Source organism: Miniopterus schreibersii (genome assembly GCF_964146895.1).
Source record: "Miniopterus schreibersii genome assembly, chromosome: 2".
NCBI lineage: Eukaryota > Metazoa > Chordata > Mammalia > Chiroptera > Miniopteridae > Miniopterus > Miniopterus schreibersii.
The window spans coordinates 149,336,088-149,355,346 of NC_138102.1; the positions used below are offsets into that span (position 1 = coordinate 149,336,088).

A 19,259-nucleotide genomic window follows, 5' to 3' on the forward strand; every position below is an offset into this window, starting at 1 on the left:
TCCTGTTGTCAAAGAGGGCAGGATAAAGTCAACCTAAGACTACCACATCTATCTATCTATCTATCTATCTATCTATCTATCTATCTATCTATCTATCTATATCATCATCTATCATCTATCTATCATCTATCATCATCTATTATCTATCTCTCAATCATCTATCATCTATCTATGTATCTATCAATCATCTGGGTTGTTTTACAATATTAGAAGCTTACAATTTTGGTTTGTGAAAATGCTTACAGAGGAGATATTTGCAAAATTGATGATGTTAATACTGCATTTTAATCTAGTAACATAGGAATTAAATCTAAACATAGCAACTATCCTCTTATTCCTTTTATTCAGCAATACTTAGACACTGGAGCGAGGAACACATGAGGAATGGAGTTAAACATCTAAAGCTTCCACCTAAAAAATGGTTTGCTAGCCCTTCCACTTCTGCTACTGGGCCCAAAAGGACAAAGTGAAAAAACAAAATGTGTTTTCCATCAGTGCTGAAGCCAGCGGCTTTGGTTGTATAGTTTAGTTTAATAGCTTGGAGTTACCAAAAATAGTAGGTTAAATGTTTAGGTTGCATCATCTGTGGTAACATCAGGATAAATTGCATTCATTAGAAGACATTAAGTCAACAAAATGAATATATAGGAATTTTAAATCAAACAGAAAGATGCCTTGTTCCTGCAGAATCTACCCGAGATGGCACCACTGCCCTCTTCCCAGGCCAAACCATCATCTTGAATCCACCTATGATAACAGCCTTGTAATGCATCTCCTTACATCTTACTCCCCGGCGTATATATTTTCCACAATCACCAGACTGATTTTTAAGTGCAAATATCTGTTCATGTTATTTTTATGTTGAAGGTTTCTAACAACTACTTCTGGCACTTAGGAAGAGGTCCAGATTCTAAAATGTCCTTAAAAGTCTTCCTTAATTTGACTAAAATATCCTAGCTCTGTTTCAAACTAAAAAGAAATTTAAAAGTTCAAAATGTGCATATTCACACATAAATAATAAAATACATGTTTCTCTGTGGATATTTATTTATGATCAAGAATACTCATCACTCTGTATTCTAAAATTTGTAGTGAATATGTAAGAAGTCAAATAAGCTTATTACAATTTATATTCAAAATATGGTGGCTATCTTCACATTATTCTTAATTTAGTTCCCAATGATATATAAAAACAAAAGATTCTTAACAGGAAATATGGAATTTATTAGAGATAGTATGCTCATAATGAAACATTTAAGTGTTACTTTGCCTCAATGTGAGCTATAAACATCTGACAGGGTATAATTTATTAAGACAGCAGATAACAGTGTTCAGGTCAGAGAAAGTAGAGTTACAGATTACCAAGTCTAATAAATTTTCTATAATATGTCTAACATTAACTTAATCTCTGTAAGAATGAGTCTTGTGGATTAGCCCATGGCATAATACAAATCATGAGCCCAATGGGAAGTGTATCCACATGCTAGATATCTAAACTATAGTTTAAGTTGCCCAATTATTGTTTAACTAAATTTTACTCTATAAAAATCATAAATTTTTTAAAAAATTATTTGTTAAAATCCTGTTCTGAGCCAGATAATACTCTAGGTGCTGGGGATTCAAAGGCTGAACAAAGCAAAAAATACCTTGCTCCCATGGAGCTTACACTCAAGTAACAATGTCTTAGATTCAAGACAGTCAACAGTATAAATGAATGGATAAGAGAATTTTAAATAGTTATAAATATTATGAAGAAAATAAAACAGTGATGTGATATGACAAAAAATTAGAGTAGGGGGCAATCTTACATTGAAGGCCATATAATTCTTCCCTGAGGAGGTGACATCTGAACACACACAAAAATAAGAATGAACCTGCCACGCCAACATCGAGAGAATTCCAGACAGCAGCAAGTACAAGTGCAGATGCTTCAAGGCAGGAATAAAGTTGCTCTGTCCAGGCAGAGAGAGAAAGTGAATGGAGCAAGGGAGAAATCAATTACTTGAGGTGAGAGAGCTTGGCAGGGCCAGATTATATAGGGCACCAGAGACCACAGTAAGAAATTTAGATTTTATTCTATAGTATGCCTTTCTAAGAGAAGAGTTACATGATCTGACTCCCTCTGGCTGCTGCATAGAGAATGGACTAAAGGAAGCCAAAATAAGAAGCCCAGAAAAATGTCAGAATTGCAGTAGGGCCAGTAGAGATGATTGTAACTGAGCTCAAAGGGATGTAGAAATATATAAATGGTAGTACATTTTAAGTATGTAAACTGTGCCTACGTATTGTAGGCAATGAATGAATATTTGTTCAATGAATGAATGGACAGCATAACCCATATGAACATCAACCTAGCAATACATTTCTGTAATTTCCAAATTTTCTAAAATGACATGATATCTAAAATAAAAAGTTTCAATGTAAATTATTTAAATTTACAAGAAAGCCTAAAATTTCCATTTGTACTTACATGCTTTTCTCATTATAAATAATTTAAACAATTTAGAAATAAATCCAAATTTTAATTAAAAATTCTAGAATGGTACTATTCACCAAGTATCTAACATTGCCTAATGTTAATTCTACAGTTTCTTTATGAGGTAATGGTCAGACTAAAAACTATGGCATTGCATTAAAGAAGATTTTATTAGTTTAATATACAAATATTCATTATTAATAAATCATTAACTGTTTTGTAAGTCAATTATCCCCATCTTTGATTTAGCATCTTCTAGTGTTTCAGTGTCTCATAAAATTTTCAAATTAACATAAATTTTAATTCTGTGTAAATTAAACTATTTTATCCATTCAGGGTGAGATAAAAGTACCAAAATTTAAACAAATAATAGAGTTCTGCAAATCCAAAAAAGGGAAGAAATCCCTGCCTCGAATATTTATTTTGACTTAACTAGTGCTGTGACAAACAGGGTTTGCAGAGAAAGAGTAGTTATGCTGAGAACAGACAGGGAGATGGTAAAGGAACTATCGTTTATTGTCTTTGTATTTTATTACTATATCAATGTGTGTAAGACAAGGAAAAGGGGGTTAAAAGAATATTAATAGTAGTCCAGTGAATTTCCTTTTGATATAAGAGATCTTTGAATATTATTGTCTACTGGTCTCATATTATGCCTCATTTCAATGCATCATGGTATTTCAATTATGCTTTGATATCCAGATAGTAATCAACACATATGTGGTATGTTGCGAATTTACTTTTGCGACTCATAAGGAAAGAAATGTCAAGCTTCAAGCATCCTTGACATTCCAAATTACTCATATTAGGGTGAATATCAGTCCTGCCTTTACTCTCAGGAATCCGTACGGTCTAGGAACTTATAAGCACCCAACTGAAGTGTGTCTTAAATGACTGGCTTACCTGAAATTTTGACTTGAGACACCACTCCATCTCCCCCATCACTGTGTGCACGAACTTCTACAACATACTCCCCATCCCTGGGGATTGGAACTTCTATGGAGTGTTTATGAGTTGAATACAGTTTCCCATCATGCTGGCCATCGGGTCTATAGAGTACCTGAAAAAGTCCCAAAACATGCATACTTAATAAAGTGGCGATAACGAGCCGAATGCCCTAACACTGCAACCAGAATACTCTTACACTTTTATTAATAAAATAAGCCCCAGGGTAGCTATGTGCAATAATTGCTAGAAAAATAATGTTATTTTTCATTCATAGAAATCAATTTCACCTATATTTTAGGGTTATCCAAGAGGATTGCTATAAACATCTGAATTTTATTTTTTTGAGATGATCTAAAATAAAGAGAGGGGGAAAAGTGTGTCTTTTTTTCAAATAAATAGTATAAAAGGAGGGCTATTTCAATATAGTGAAGTAGTCTAAAAAGATTGCCTCACAATTTAAATTTTTTATACACTGAAAAATGTGATAGGGTGTGATGTAGAGAATATACCAAAAGAATATATTTTCCTTTTTTGTTCATTTACAGAAGGCGACTCAACACATTGAAGAGTTCACTGTGTGCTGGGAAACTATTTAATTATTGTTGAACAAAAATGGTTTCTTTCTGTCTCTGTTCTTCAGGAATAATTATTTTAACAACTCTCCACTTTAAAGCAGTTATTCTATCTTGTTCACATGATGTAGCATTTTCTTAGAGTTTACTAAAGATCTTTTCTCCTTTTAAAAATTTATCATGGCACTGTGTCATCTGATTCTGCTCTACAGCTCGAATAAGAAAACTGAACGGGCTTTTCCAAAACAGCCACAGGTCCAAACATAACACTCGCTGGGAGAATGAAGCTTGTGTGGGGAGCACGCCAGCAGCCTCTGCCTACCTTATAGCCCGTCACTGTGGATTCGTTTGATAGTGCGACCACGTGATCCCAGGTGATTATGTAGCGCGAGCCAGACCTGATGGAACTGATGATCCTTGGCGGCTGGCTGGGAGCTGGGAAAAGAAATAACACGCCGTTGACCATCATATCCGGCTTCAGCTCTGCAAGCTCACTGCGTCAGGAATGATCATGCTGATGATAACAATGTGAAGACAAGAGCTAATTTTGATGAGTGCTTCCTATATGCCAGGCACCCTGCTGAGCACTTGATACCCATGGGTACCTTTAATGCACCCCATGGTCCTGTGAGGCAGGTGACACATCTCTTATCATCCCCTCATCATCTGTCACTTGGGTTTCTTTTTGAACCAGTCTTATGAAACTGCTGTTTTCAAGGTTATCAATGACCTCCACTAGGCTAAATTTAATGTCACTTTTTTCTTCTTTTAAAATTTAACATTTTTGAAGCATGTCACAGCATTGACCTCCTGATCCCTTCCTGAATCTCATTGTTTTCTTAAAGTCATGATCTTTAAACATCTGTTTCTACCTCTAACCTTTCTGGCTGCTCTTCCCCATCACCATGCCTTGCTGGTTCCATGTTCTCTGCTCAGTTTTTTATGTTGGAACGACTTAGGACCTGATCCCGAGTTCCCATCTCTCCTCTATGAATCGTCCCTCAATCTTACTTCTGGGCCCACAGCTTTAAGAACTCACAATTCTATCTCAAGGTCTAATCATTCTCATAACCTCTAACCATATGTATGCAACTGCTGATCTCCACTGGAATGTCTAAAAGGCCTTTCAAATGTAATAAAATCAAGATGGGACATTTGTAATGTACACCCCCAAATGTGCCTCTCTATGAGTCCTTCACAATCAAACCCCCAGTTTCTCAAACAAAAATCTAGTATTCAGCTTTTCATTTTGTTCACTGCCAAGATCCACATTAGCAGCGCATTGCCTATGCTGCCTGCAGAAAAATTTCCACTTCTCTCTCTTATCACTTAGTTCTGACCGCCAGCATTTCTTTCTTCGACTACTAAAATTGCCTCCTAAATGGCTATTCTGCTTACATTCTTACCTACCACTATTCACTTCATCTAGAACTCAGAATGATTTTTTTTAAAAAAGCTAATTAGGTATTACTCTCTGCCTTAAAACCTTCCAACGGCTTCTTATGATTAGGAAGAACTCAAACTCCTTCAGTGACCTCCCAGGCCATTCGTATTTTGATGCCAGCACACTTCCCCTCCTCACCTCAGACCCTATATCCTGGCGTCATCGGCCTTTCTACCTTAAAACATATCAAACATTTCTGGCTAAAGGCTTTGTACGAGTTATTTTCTGTGCCTAAAACAACCTCTCCCCTCCCCCAACCCCAGTCGGCACATAGTAGGTCCTTCGTATGACTCACGTTGGAGCACAAATGGCATCTGTCAAAGAGGCCAGTCCTGACCACCCAATTGGAATTTGGCTCTTGCCCAAATCAGTTTCCATTTTATTATCTATTTATTCAAGTTATTGTCCCATCATCGGATAATACCAATTTTTTGTCAGGGGTTTAGCTTTATTTTTGTTCTGTTGTTTTGCTTCCCCTCTCCTTCCACTAGTTTGCAATCCCCTGAGAAAAGCGTATCACTGGTTTGTTGTCTTCTGAGTCCCCAACACCCAGATCAGCGCTGGGCACTTGGCAGACTTCCAATGAATAAATAAATGGGAAAAAGGAAAAAGAAGTGGTCCTTTCTCAAATTAGGAAACGTAGGCTTAAAGACATGAAGTAATTTGTCTATTGGCACACAATGAGTGGCAGAAACAGATCTGAAGCCCATGCGTGATACCAAGTCTGGCTCTTACCACCATGTTCTGTTAAGAGTTTCTTTTTCTCCAAGTACATTTCATAAACTTTTTTAACAATAATGCTAATCACATCTTCAAATTATTGCAAAACTGCCTAGAATTCCGCATGTAAATTCTCCTATTTGATGTAGGAGGGAGATATCAAGTAGCACCAGAGAGATGGGAGTGACCAGAAAGCCCGAGCAGGGCATGTGCCTTATTGCGTGAACAGTGAGGGCGTGCGGCGACGGGGTGAGCACAGCGCTGCGCGTTTGCACTCGGCCACAGTGAGAGTCTGTGAACCAAAGCGTAGAAAAATACGCAGTTTGAATTTTCTCATGCTGCCAATGTATTCCTATGGAAACAAAGCTTAAAATAATAACAACGAATACAAATTAATTATCTAATGGTGCAAAATTTTGAGGGCAGGCCTTACAAAGGGAGGTTATGCCATTTTACTTCTCAAATGGAACATTAATGTACAAAGGTGTTCACATTTTTTCATCTACATTAACTAACAATGGTTCTAAAAAGTTTGTGTGTGATTGTAATGAAAAAAACTGAAAACCAAATGTGCTAAGACTGCTAGGTAGTCAGTTTCTCTCATATGTATCTTCATCATGATTGTATCAATGGCTAGTTTTTGTTTTATATCTTTATTGATTTCAAAGAGACGAAGGGGGAGGAGGAGAGAGAAACATCAGTGACGTGAGAGTCATTGATCGGCTGCCTCCCACACACCCATGACTAGGGATTGAGCCCACAACCCGGGCATGTGCCCTGACCTGGAATCGAACCCGAATCCTATGTGGATGCTCAACCGCTGAGCCACACCTGGCCGGGCTCAATTGCTAATTTTTAACAACCTCAAATGCAAGCGCTGAGACTCACGTGCTTTCTTGGTGAAGGTCTCGATCATCTCACTGGGCGGCCCACACCCGGCACTGTTGCAGGCCCGGACATCCACAGAGTACTGGGTGTCAGGCAGAAGGTTCTCCAGCCGGGCCGAGTACTCCTGGCTGTTGACTTGAACTCTGTGTGCAGCTGCTTCTTTGTCATGAGCCGACCAGTACCGAATCTGCAAACGTTCAAGTTGAGTAATATTTTGTCATGATTCAGTCACTTGTGGGGAGTTCTCTTCAGCTGACTCTGTCACCACTGACGTTGACTGAGTATTATATTCTCAAATATTTCTTAATGCTACTCACATTTCTTTCAGTCCTAGACCTTAGCAAGGCCTGCAATGCAGATGTGATTAAAGTCATCAAAGACCAAAGGCTCATGTGATTGTTTGAAATAGCCTTACACTGACAAAACAAAACAAAATAAAAAACCCCACAAAAATCCTTGCAAAAATTTACTTTCAAAATATAAAACTGTTCTCTGGAAGTTTATGCCACGATAATTTTTATCATCTATTTCCTGCTTTATTTCTGTTTACATGATTTCAAATTTGTTATGAGCCACTGATAAAGCAGTTTGTCAGGAATCCAACTTCGCTTGACAAAAATAGTCATCATGTAGCTTAGAACAGGCCGGGGAAATAACTTCCTGTCATCCCATTTTAGAAGCATGTATATATGGTTTACTTTGAACCTATGTAGAGGCCAGATAGGGAAGAAATACTACTACACTTAATAACTTGATTAGCTGTAGAAATTATTTACCTTTAAGATTATTTTTTAAAAACTTTATCCATGTTGGGATTAGAAATGATTACTTTCATCAACCAGATTATCAAGAACTACCTGCTTTGTTTCTTAAAGTTTAAGTAAAAGCTATAAATTGCAATTTTCATTCTTCATATAAGGTGGTTTCCTTGGTCAGAAATCTACAATTATATGTAAGTTACAAGTAAAAGGAAAAAATTATTCATGAGTATACTGGTATTTAACAGATTTTAAATGCCCTGTCTATAAAACAATGGTATCTTAATCTCACAATTAACCAAAGTGATTTAAAAATACTATCTAACATTTATATAATCCTGAACTTTTCATTTACATAAAACATGTGAAATCATTATAAATTGGAATTAGATGGCTCAGGTTCACTTGGTAACAAGGTGAGGTGTATACATAGAATGAGCACACTTTAGAACAAAGGCTAATTACTGATTGCTTATTGGTTTCCTTTGCAATATTGCTACCTCTAGCGCTCATTTTTCTGATAACAGGATTTCCTTATGGTTTTGATAGACTCTCTCTGGTATTTCTGTCATCTGACCAGAAGGACAGCCTCAGGGCCGAGGAATTGGAATTGTACCCAGTGGCTCCAAAGGCAGGACTCAGTTGGCAGAGAAAATACTTTCTAAGGATGGGACCCTCCCTGAGAGGCGTGAGTTTCCTGGTGCAGAAAGTATTCAGGCAGCAACTACATTCACGTGAGGAGCAAGATGGCCTACATTTTAGTGGGCATTTGGACTAGTGGATATATAAGGTCTCTTCCACTGCTCGACTAAGGGAAATAAAATGAACATTTATATTTCTAGTAAAATGCCAGGCTCTGCATAGAATCATCCACATGTACCGTCTTCTCGACAAACCGCGGATTATAGTATTCACTCTGTGTTATAACAAACAAAACTGAAATTCATGGGGTTCATACATTTTTATATGCAGGCTTTTTGACTGAGTGTATACCACATTTTGAAATTTGCATTCTATTATAACAAGTTTTCTATCCAGTTTAAGAGTAGAAGGTTTCAAACTACATTAATATAACAAAAACCATTTAAAACTCCTGAGGACAGGTGTTCACTATTTATTTTCAAACACTGTGCGCATAGGACTGCGGCTGGTGTATGGCATTCATTCACTGAGCGAGTAATTATCGGGTACCTGCTTTGTGCCAGTTACTGCTCAGAATACAGAGGCTAACCAAGCAAGCATGTTCTTTGACTTCCTAGATTTTATTTTACAAATAACAAAAAATTTGCTCCATATAAAAGTGTTTGGAAGCCAAAATGAAAAGCCTCAGAAAAAGGGCTAACCCATATTTTTAATAAAGAATGATTATACTTTTCCATAAACTTATGGGACACAATAATGCCACTTTTGTAGAAACTATAGTTATATCCCTCCCCAGGAAAATTTAAGAATTTTGTAAGAAAACCAGCACTTTTAGCTCATTTTTTCCAAAAAAGCTTAGAATTAAAAAAATGGATGTTACAAGTAGAGAAGTGTTAGGAGATGCTTCACACTTTGAAAGTGAGGCTTGCTTCAGTTTATTATTTTTCCTTCAGTAAACTTTTGTATCAGATTTCCAAGTTCTCTCCGTTCGATTCTGAATTTTCCAAAAAAAAAAAAATTATCTTGTGACAAGTGAAATATTCTTTTGTTAAGGATTTAATAGTCTTTAGGGAAAAAAATCTAAATATGGTTAAGTGAAAAAAATGAGACTAGAACATAAAAGCTCAATCTCTAAAAGTTATTATGTAATAACTTTATATTACCCAGATCCCAGACTAATTCAAGTATCAGTACATTCTGTGGGCTAGGAATAGCAGTATGTAATATAAAGCTTTCAACATTTGTATTCGCACACCTCCTGGGAGATAGCCAAAGTCCTATTTTAGTCCAGCCATTGGTGCAGAAAGCAGACAATTCTGCGCCGGCTTCCACCAGCTTCCCAGAAGCGCTGCTGGTTCCCATTCACCCGCGCCGGTGCTGCTGAGGCCCCTCTCCCTTTCCTGGGGCACGCGTGACGCTTCAGTGTGAAGCTTGCCCACTAGTCTGTGGAAGTGGAGGGGAGGTGCTCCCATGGGCCTCCTCTTAATCAATGGGGAACAGGAGTGGAAGCAATCTTCTCCCTCCATCCCAGGCAGGCCAATTCTGAATTGCATTTTAAAGCTCAATGATCCCAAGGGATGGAGAACAGGTTGCCCACGGTGGCTGCCACCAAGCTGAAGCATCTTTCTACCAGGATCTTCTCCTCCTGCTGTTCCCTCTGCTTTCTCCTCACACCTGCTCCCTGGGATCATATTTAAACTAAACAAACAACAACACAACTACATTGTCCACACCCGTATGTCAGGCTCTGCTTTGGGGAGCTCCAGACAAACATAGATTCCTCTCTAAAATAAGAAAATGAATCACTTCCTAAATATTAGTTTATGCTCACCATAATAGTTTACCTTTGGAAACATTTGAGGAGGCTGCTCAGGATTAGGAATATTTTAAGATAATTATGAAATTGATCATCTGCACTGATTTTTGATTCAGCAGCTAAGAGTTTTTGTATTTATTATTACTGACAGCATATTTTGTTGGTTTTCGTTCAATTAAATGAATGTTTTACCTGCTGGGTGAGCAAACTAAGTCTTTTGCAGACTCCGGGGCCGGAGCCCAGTTTTAACATGTCTTTGATAAAGAGGACTTCTGGCGTTCTTCTCGTTCAGCTACATGCAGGAAAACTGAGTATTAAGATTAGGAGTAGGGAGTTCTTTAACTAGGCAACAGGGGGTAAAATGAATAAAACCTAAAAATTCTACCAAGATACACTTTAAAATCAAAAGGGAAGAGAGTATTTTTAAGCCCAATTGTCTACTATTCTCACTTGAAATGTTAGGAAATTAATCTTGAGATGGGGTCAATCACAGCGGACTAGGGGCTGCTCCAGCTTTTTATTTTATTTTTTAATGTGTTATTTTTTCTCTGTTTCTTTATAACTTGAACCTATAGTACATGTGCAGAGGAAGTACAGTGAGGATATTAGTTTCCTCAGTCATCTGTCTTGCTAAACCACTGGCTTCTCCCAACACATTTTAAAATAGAAACAATAACCACATTATAGTCAGTCAAGTTTTTCCTCCCATATAGAGGCAGTTTCTTACAGTAAAACAAATGTTACAAATTTTCTCTTTTAAGCGTCCACACTTGTCTCTTTGGCATTCAAGGTTCTGTTGAAAATGGAAAGGTTTTTCAGAAAGAATGAATGGAAACAATAATTTAGCGATTTACTTTCAGAATTTTAATCAACCACTTTCTAGAATCTGGTTATGGCAATTATTACTCAAATGGTTCTAAACCTGAAGTTCTTCATCTTTAAAAGAGGGATACCCTAGGACTGTGTGGATTCAATACAATGAGCTAAATGAAGTGTTCAGCATAGTAAGGGCTCAATAAACAGTATCATTCTTATTATCATTAATACCATCATCTTGTTTTCAAATATCTGATGACAGAACAGGAAAAGCATTAACCACTTTCTTTTCATTTCTTCTACACCACTGTCTTATTAGCCAGTGGTTACTCTACCAGCTTTACAGCTGAAGAAGCTAAGATTCAGAGATTTCAAATAAATTTTCTACCCAATTTCTCAGTGACAGAACTGAGATATCAACCTATGTCTTCTTAGCAATAAAGTTCATCATTTTCTACTTAATGTGAAGTTTCAAAAAGTCAGAAATCTGTGAAACTAAACTCAATGGCACACACTTCTCCCTTGAAATTATCATTTGAGCAAATGTACGTTCTAAATATTATTTTTTGCTAACAGTGGAGAATCTTAATTGATGTTTATTTCCCAATTAAAAAGGTTATATTCTGATTATTATCTGAATTCACTGATGCCAATGCATTGCTTCCCACCTCCTGTTTCCTTTGTACTCTGTCTATTGGAAGTTATAAAATAGTTAATATATAATTCTTAGGCAAAGACAATATATAATCATGTGGCATGTTTATAACGAAGTAAAATATACATTTTAGCACTCTGACTAAATGAGTGGGTTCTGTATTACATATTTTTTCCTATTTTTTATTATTTAGGAATGAATAATAATATAATAGAAGAAAAAAATCCTATGGTCCAAGATGGCTTTTAAGCTCCAAATATTGATGTCTTCTCTCAAGACACCTTGGACTTGCTTATTACAAGGGTTTGAAACATCTGGTGAATTTCTCTTTCTTTCCCATTTCTTTTCTAATAGCTGTAAATCTAGTTGTCAGTTTAATAAGTTATGAATACTGGGTCTTCTCAGTCCCATCCTATCATTCTGCTCTCTAAACTTCAGCTGAACCTTTGCAAAGATTAACTAAAGGCATGCTGAGATCAACCCAAATCATAACCTATAGTACCAAAAACAAAACAGAAAAAAAAACACACCTTCCATCAGTTCGTGTGTTTATAACTAAAAACATGGGATGCTTTTGTGGTTACCTTTCAGAAACATGGCTTTGAGAAAGCCAGGTTATCGCACTTTATTTGATGGTGCTTCGGCATCTCTGTTAGCACTCAGACAGTGTTTCCTTAGCGCCTCCCACGTGCCCAGCACTGTTTTGGCGCTGACAGCAGAGCAGACAAAACCCTGGCCTCGTGAAAGGAGTATTCCATGGACAGATGAGGAAGGGGAGAGCAAGAAATGAGAGGACACGCTGTCTGGGTGGGGGTGGGGCAGCTTATTACCTGCAGCTCCAGAAGGGCACTGAGTAAAACATTAAAAGTCTGTGGTTTGGCATAAAGCCTTGAACTTTGAATCAGATAATCTGAGTTTTAGAACTGCTCTGACACTTTTCATTAGTGCTGAGCCAAGTCATTGCATTTCTTTAGCATCCATTTGCTCAGATGCAAAGGTAAGATGATGTCAATTTTTCTTTATTTTAACTCTTTGCACTTAAAAATATAAGATGATGTCACTTTTCCTACACAATCAAGTCTAATTTGTAGCAGTGTATCAAAGACGCCAACTATCATTCTAGCTTCAATTTTCCAGGGCTTACTCCCTTTGACTAAGACAAGTTCTCTTTCTATCTGGCTAATACCTATTGGTCCTTTAAGATCAGCTCAAGGGAGGTTGTATTTGGGACATTTTGAGTGTTACCAATTTTTCGCCTTCATAGGTAACATTATGAGACACGTAGTTGATATTTTATAATTGTTTCCCTTATAAGTGGAACTACTAAGCCAAATAGGAGGAAGGACTTAAGGATGCTTTTATAAATTACCAAAATGTTTTCTCAAAAAACGTAAAATTCACTTTTCTGAGAAATTGTCTCAAAAGATCTTAACCATGGGTGCTATTACTTTAGTTTTTATTTTGGCCAATTGTTTGTCAACACATAGGGCTCTTACATCTCTCCTAGATAAGCCAGTTAGGAACCTGTGCTCTACTCTTAACAATTAGCTTATAAATGCCTAATATGCTAAACACAAAAAATTAATATTAGTTGCCACATACATCAATGGAACACAAAACATTGAAAGATGAAACATGTTGATATATTTATTAATAAATATATTTAATTTGATAAAAAGTGAACTCACCTGATAGCTTTCCACTATTTTTTCTACAACATGCTCCCAATGAACAGATATCTCAGAAGACGATAAGACTTTTACGCCTACTCCTGTTGGGGCTTCACTGGGAGCTGAAATTTGATGAAAACATTATACTCATATATAAGAGGTCTATAATATAAAATTTAAATAGCACCATTTGCTGTGTGGATGAATTAAAACTATATTTTAATATTTTAAATAGTTTTAATATTTCCAGAATAAAATAAGTCCAATAATTTTATTGCTTTTTTTCTCTATTTTTCTAATGTTTATTTTATGGTCATCGTTGATACATGCATACACATATTCATATACACAAATGTGAACATAGGCATACACACATACATATACACATGCACACACACTTTTATTATATATGGAAATCATCATGGATTTCTCTGATATCTGTGAGCAAGAAAAACACTGTTTTTTTACTTCTTCCAAATAATCTGCCTAAAAAATAGGAAATTTGGTGTTTATAATAGAAAATTATTCATTAAATTATTCATTAAAATTAATTTTCAATTTTCTCATACTTTCTATTTATATGAGCCAGAGATACACAGCAATACTACCCCCTTTCTCTTTTATAGTTAAGCTAAGACTTATAATTTTATTTTTAAAATCCTTTGAAACAAGTTGTAACATCCACTGCTTCTTGGGCTCAGGGAAACTTTTTATAAGTCTAATCTTTTATCTGGGCATCAAGTCAAATATGTATCAAAACGGCCTCTGTTCAGTAAAAAAAAAAAAGTAATTGATATCCCTTATGAAACTTACACAAAGAAACTAAGGAAAACTTTAAGCAGGAGTGATCAATTTTTATTGTCTTTTATTAACAAGCCATAATCCTCTTTTATGTTAAAAATGTCCTGCATAAGAACACTGTCAACTTTCCAAGTCAAGGTAAACATGTAGCACTATGATTGATTTCTTAGTAGTAAAAAAATAAAAGATGAACACATACAAGTTTCAGCACATGCAAGTTTTATGAGACTCATGAAACATTTAGGAGAGAAATATATTTTAATACGAATAGCCATGACTAGAGGGGTGACAAGAATAGGTCCTTGCCTGATGACTTTAACATCAAATAAAGTAATAAAAAATTGATGTTTGGTGAGAAAATAACTTGTAAAATGCTTTTTACTTTTATTTTCTTTGTGAGATGTACTCATGTTGTTTAAACTATTAACATTGAGCCATTATATTTCTGCTGAACCAGAACAAGCATAAAGAATGAGTTATTACTGAGGATTAAAAAGTCCCGAATTGATTATAAACAATTTTTGCTTTTTGTGCTATGTGTTTAGTTAATTAATTTAAAAAAGGATGTGTGTTTATACAGACACACATATATACACATATAAGACTGCCTTACATGTTTATATTAGAAGTAAAAATCAGGAGATGATTTGAATACATGTTAAATTTTTAACAAATATGAAAGCTAATGACTCTATAACTGAAGAGCATATGTGAGTTCTAGGGATAGCTAAATGCTTATTTTGGAGTAAAAATATTGCTAACTGAGTAAACTAATAGATAGAGTGTTTTTCCTCTAAGAGATCAGAAACATATCTCACATAGTTTTAAGTTTTCAAACTCTTTCATTTGTGCTTCTCACACATGTCCAAAGAGAAACTTGGCCAAGGCCAAATGTGTTAGGTCTGAAGGCAATGAAATCTCCATTTGCTTTTCTAGCCATTAATTATTTACATAGTGTACAGAGATAGAATAAGGAGGCCCTATCTTTTTAAATAAGAAAAATAATTTAAAAATTGTAGCTTAAGTAGGAAATCACAGAAATCAATGTAATTATGTTAAACTATATATTACTTAGCATAGATGTATAAAGTCCTATATGCTCACTTCAGTTAAAGTTTCTAGAAAACAATTAGAGCCAGTATTTGTATTATTTTTCCCTAAATAGCCTTCTATTTTGTTCCCTTTCCAAGACAAAAAAAAAATTCAACAGGCTTTCTGGCTTCTTTATCATAGAATTATGTATAGATTCCCTTTAATAAAATTTCAACACTCTAAGGACAAAAAGTTATATAAATGCTATAATTATACAAATTAGGTTAAAGGGGGGAAATTTTACTGGAAAAAAAAATGTTAAAGAATTTCTAAATAGGAAATTTCATGAATGCACAGACATACTGAATCTCCAATCAAGTATGGAGAATTTGATAACCAAAGGGCCAGCAACAGGGGTCCAAGCCAACTATTTTTATGGAGCTAACCTAACTAACATGGACAGGATCTAAAACATGAAAAAGTTTTTGGCAACATACTTGTCATTGCGGTAGAGAGATTGATATTTTTGTTTGGTTCAAAATAATACTCATTTACTAAAGGCAGAGTATTATGAAAAGATTCTAATAGGTCAGGTCCAAAAGACAGCAAATGAAATGCCTACCAGAGACTAGGTTTTCCCTCCCTTAGTTTTTACCTACCGTCTTGTGCCGAGTTAATGACCGCTATGAGGCTGTATGGTCCATCTCCTTTGTTGTTGAAGGCCTTGACTTTGACTTGAAATGCAGTGAAAGGCCGCATGGTCTCATCTTTATGGACATATCGACCAATATCTGGATTAGTTACTGTAACTTTTTTCCATTCTTCCCCATCAAATGGCTTAAACGCCACGATGTAACCGAAATTGTTGCCGTAGTGGTATTCTCTTGACAAAGGCTAAATAGAAATGGAAATATTATATAGGTTTAAGCAATACACTGAGCAAAAGGAAAAATCCTATGCCAATAATAACGATGATGATATACATGGAAGCATGTTTTTTGTGAAAATATATGCTTAGTTTATAGGTTAGTGCTGCCTGAAAATTCCAGGGCAAAGGGTGCTCAAACATGCGATGGCTTCACTTACCAAGCCTGTTATTCTTGGTACATCCCTTGGGATGTGTGTGTGGGCTGGGGTGTCTCACTCTGGGCCTTTGTAGTTTTAGTTCCTTCTACCTTTTACCTAAGATGCTTTTGCACATCTCAGAGGCCTCTTCCCTCCCTTTCTTGAGGTAAAAATCACTCACTCATTTTCCCTGGTCGCAGGATGGGCCATTTCCACACTCTTTCTGTAGTACTCCATACCCTACCTCTCTGCTTGATTTTTTCTTCTCTTTAACTCTATCACAATATTCACTATGTATTTGACTTATGATCTACTTTACTGCCTCTCTCAACTACTAGAACATAGCTTTCAGGAGGGTAACATTTTTGTCAGTTTTGGTTACCTCTGTATCCATTGTACCTAGATCAAGACCTCAGGTAATATTTATTCAGTGAAGGAATAAATGAATTTTAGAGTTGAAAGACAATGATGAGAGAGTTATACAAGGCTCTAGGATATCTGTATTATAATAAAATAATAGAAACTGGCCAGAGAAAAAGAAGACACAAGGCAAAAGGAGGGAGGGCTAACTGCACTCATCTGCAGGAGGCTGGCTTCAGGACTGACTCGGATACTGAAGCAAGTGTATTATTTTCTCAGTTTCTTATTATAACATCTGTCAATTGCCCAATAAAGAAGTCTGCATTAGCCCTGCCAATTCATTATTGTAAACACTGACTTAATACTAGTTCCAGAGAATACTTACTAATTATTTATTCATCTTCAGCCAATAAGGGAAATGTGCAAATTGTATATTTACTTTTTTTTTTACCAGAAAAATCCAACTTAATGTTTCTCAAGGAAAAATCTTAAATTAAATAAAACAAAATTGCTTGGATATACTTATGTTAAACAGGAATATATAAAAATGTATAAAGTTCAAAGGGTAGAAGACCTATTTTTATAGTATACAGTTGGCCCTTGAACAACATGGGGCTTAGGGGTACTGATCCCCTGGTGCAGTCAAAAATCTGCATATAACTTTTGAATCCCCAAAAACTTAACTACTAATAGCCTACTGTTGGTTGGAAATCTTGCCGATAACAAACTATTGATTAATACATGTTTTGTATGTTTTTTTTATTGTTATAATAAAGTAAGCTAGAGAAAAGAAATGCTATTAAGAAAATCATTAGGGAGAGAAAATACATTCACTGTATTTATTGAAAACTGTGCATATAAGTGGACCTGGCAGCTCAAAGCCATCTGTTCAGGAGTTAACTACAGATATCCTGAAGCATGATCCCAAGGATGTACAAAGTGTGATTTTAGATTATTAGAGGGTGTAGACTAACATTTCCACCATAGTTTAACATTTTTCTTATTGCCTGTTCTCTACTTAGTTTTTGCAGTTAAAAGTATATCAGATCGGCTCTGAAGCTTTCAAAAATTAATGATTCTCAGGCCCTATTCCCAGAGACTTTAGTTCAAAGGTTTAGAATAGCATTTCTAATTCTGAATTTTTTTTGCAAACTCCCCATCTTATCCTGAAGCTGATATTCCAGAGTTTAAAAAAAATCAAGCCTTATGAAAAAAAGTAAGATGTTTTAATTTTCCTGTTTTCTTCACTTTTGTATGGCACATTGATACTAAAATTTACATATAAATTATTTGAGATTTGGACAAACAAAAGGCATTTTTTCCCCTAAGTCTAACTTAAAAATGTGATTTAAATGCCAAGTATAAAATGTGACTATGCAGCAAAGAGTGAAGTCAATTTTTGCTAAATACCTACTTTTATATAAACCAATTTGATTTATGTAAAGAATAATATCTTCCCTATTTCATACAGCCCTTGAAATTCTTTAGAGCCTAAGTTGTATTCTTTGGCTCTCTGCAGTGATTAAATACTGAAAATATTTAATTAATACTTGGAGGTATATAAAGCATGGCAGGCAGATAAACATCAGATGTCAAAGTCAGACAAGCTGGTGCTATCACAGCCTCCCCCATCCCCAGCATCTCTCTCACTTCAAAATTCCAGCTAAGATGCATTGTTTTCCAAATATTATAGTCTCTGATGTGAAATGTCCCTTTTGGTTCATAAAAATCGAATAACATGTTTTGGATACCTCAATAAAACACACTTGGGTGACTTCTGAGACTGACCTATCATGATTAATTATACTTAGTGATCAAAGTAAGTCTCAAGTGAGAAACAAGCTCCAGTTAAAAAATAGGTGCTGATATAAAAGCTTTTTAACTTTTTTTTTTTTTTTTTTAGTTTTGAATGTCCAGTAAAAATGTTACAAATTACTGTTGGGTTACCCATTCACAATGAGTTAAAAAAAATCTCCAGAATGAGACAGATGAAAATTTATTTAATCTTTTAGGCCAACAGATCTGACTCAGCATCAAAGACCTATTTTTGCCCACTAAGCCACAGTAAGCCATGTAAAATCTGACATATACCTATGAAAAAAATATTTTAGTAATTTATTCTTGCTTGTGCTTTGGGCATTGTCTTTTATTTCAATTTATTTTAGGAAACAAAATGTATTTGAGATTAAGTACAGGTAAAGGAGCCCGTCATACACACAGCTTAATAAATAATAAAGACTCACCGCCCAGGTGATGGTCAGCTCGCGGTTGCTCCCTCCTCCGCCTCCTACATCTGAAGGAGCCACATTAGGCGCTGAAACAAACAAACACACTGATAAACAGCAACATACACAGGCTGTGGACATTATTTTTTCTGACCCTAGAGTTGTTACTCACCACGAAAACCAAATTTGTTTCTTTCGCTGGGCAAGATGAACTAACCTAAGAGCCACTCAGTTATAATAACAACGCCTCACTGTAGCTGTCACAGCCTGTTTTACCGCCCAGATAAAAACTGATCAGTGTCACAGAAATGGGCCAGCTTCCTCCAGCGAAGGAGAGCAAAGCAAGCTCGCCTCCCCCATCTTTTATTTTA

The 19,259-nt window shown here is 35.8% G+C and overlaps 1 protein-coding gene across 2 annotated transcripts in view; it reads right to left on the reverse strand.

Moving 5' to 3' along the window:
- CNTN1 (contactin 1) overlaps nt 1-19,259 on the reverse strand; it is a 266,848-nt gene that overhangs the window by 22,185 nt on the left and 225,404 nt on the right. For both annotated transcript variants that reach the window (XM_081131031.1, XM_081131032.1), the window contains 6 exons: nt 18,907-18,977; nt 15,898-16,132; nt 13,424-13,527; nt 7,049-7,235; nt 4,319-4,431; nt 3,380-3,536 (listed from right to left, as the gene is read on the reverse strand). In XM_081131031.1, coding sequence (XP_080987157.1) covers nt 3,380-3,536; nt 4,319-4,431; nt 7,049-7,235; nt 13,424-13,527; nt 15,898-16,132; nt 18,907-18,977 — 867 coding nt within the window. The remainder of the gene's footprint in view (nt 1-3,379; nt 3,537-4,318; nt 4,432-7,048; nt 7,236-13,423; nt 13,528-15,897; nt 16,133-18,906; nt 18,978-19,259) is intronic.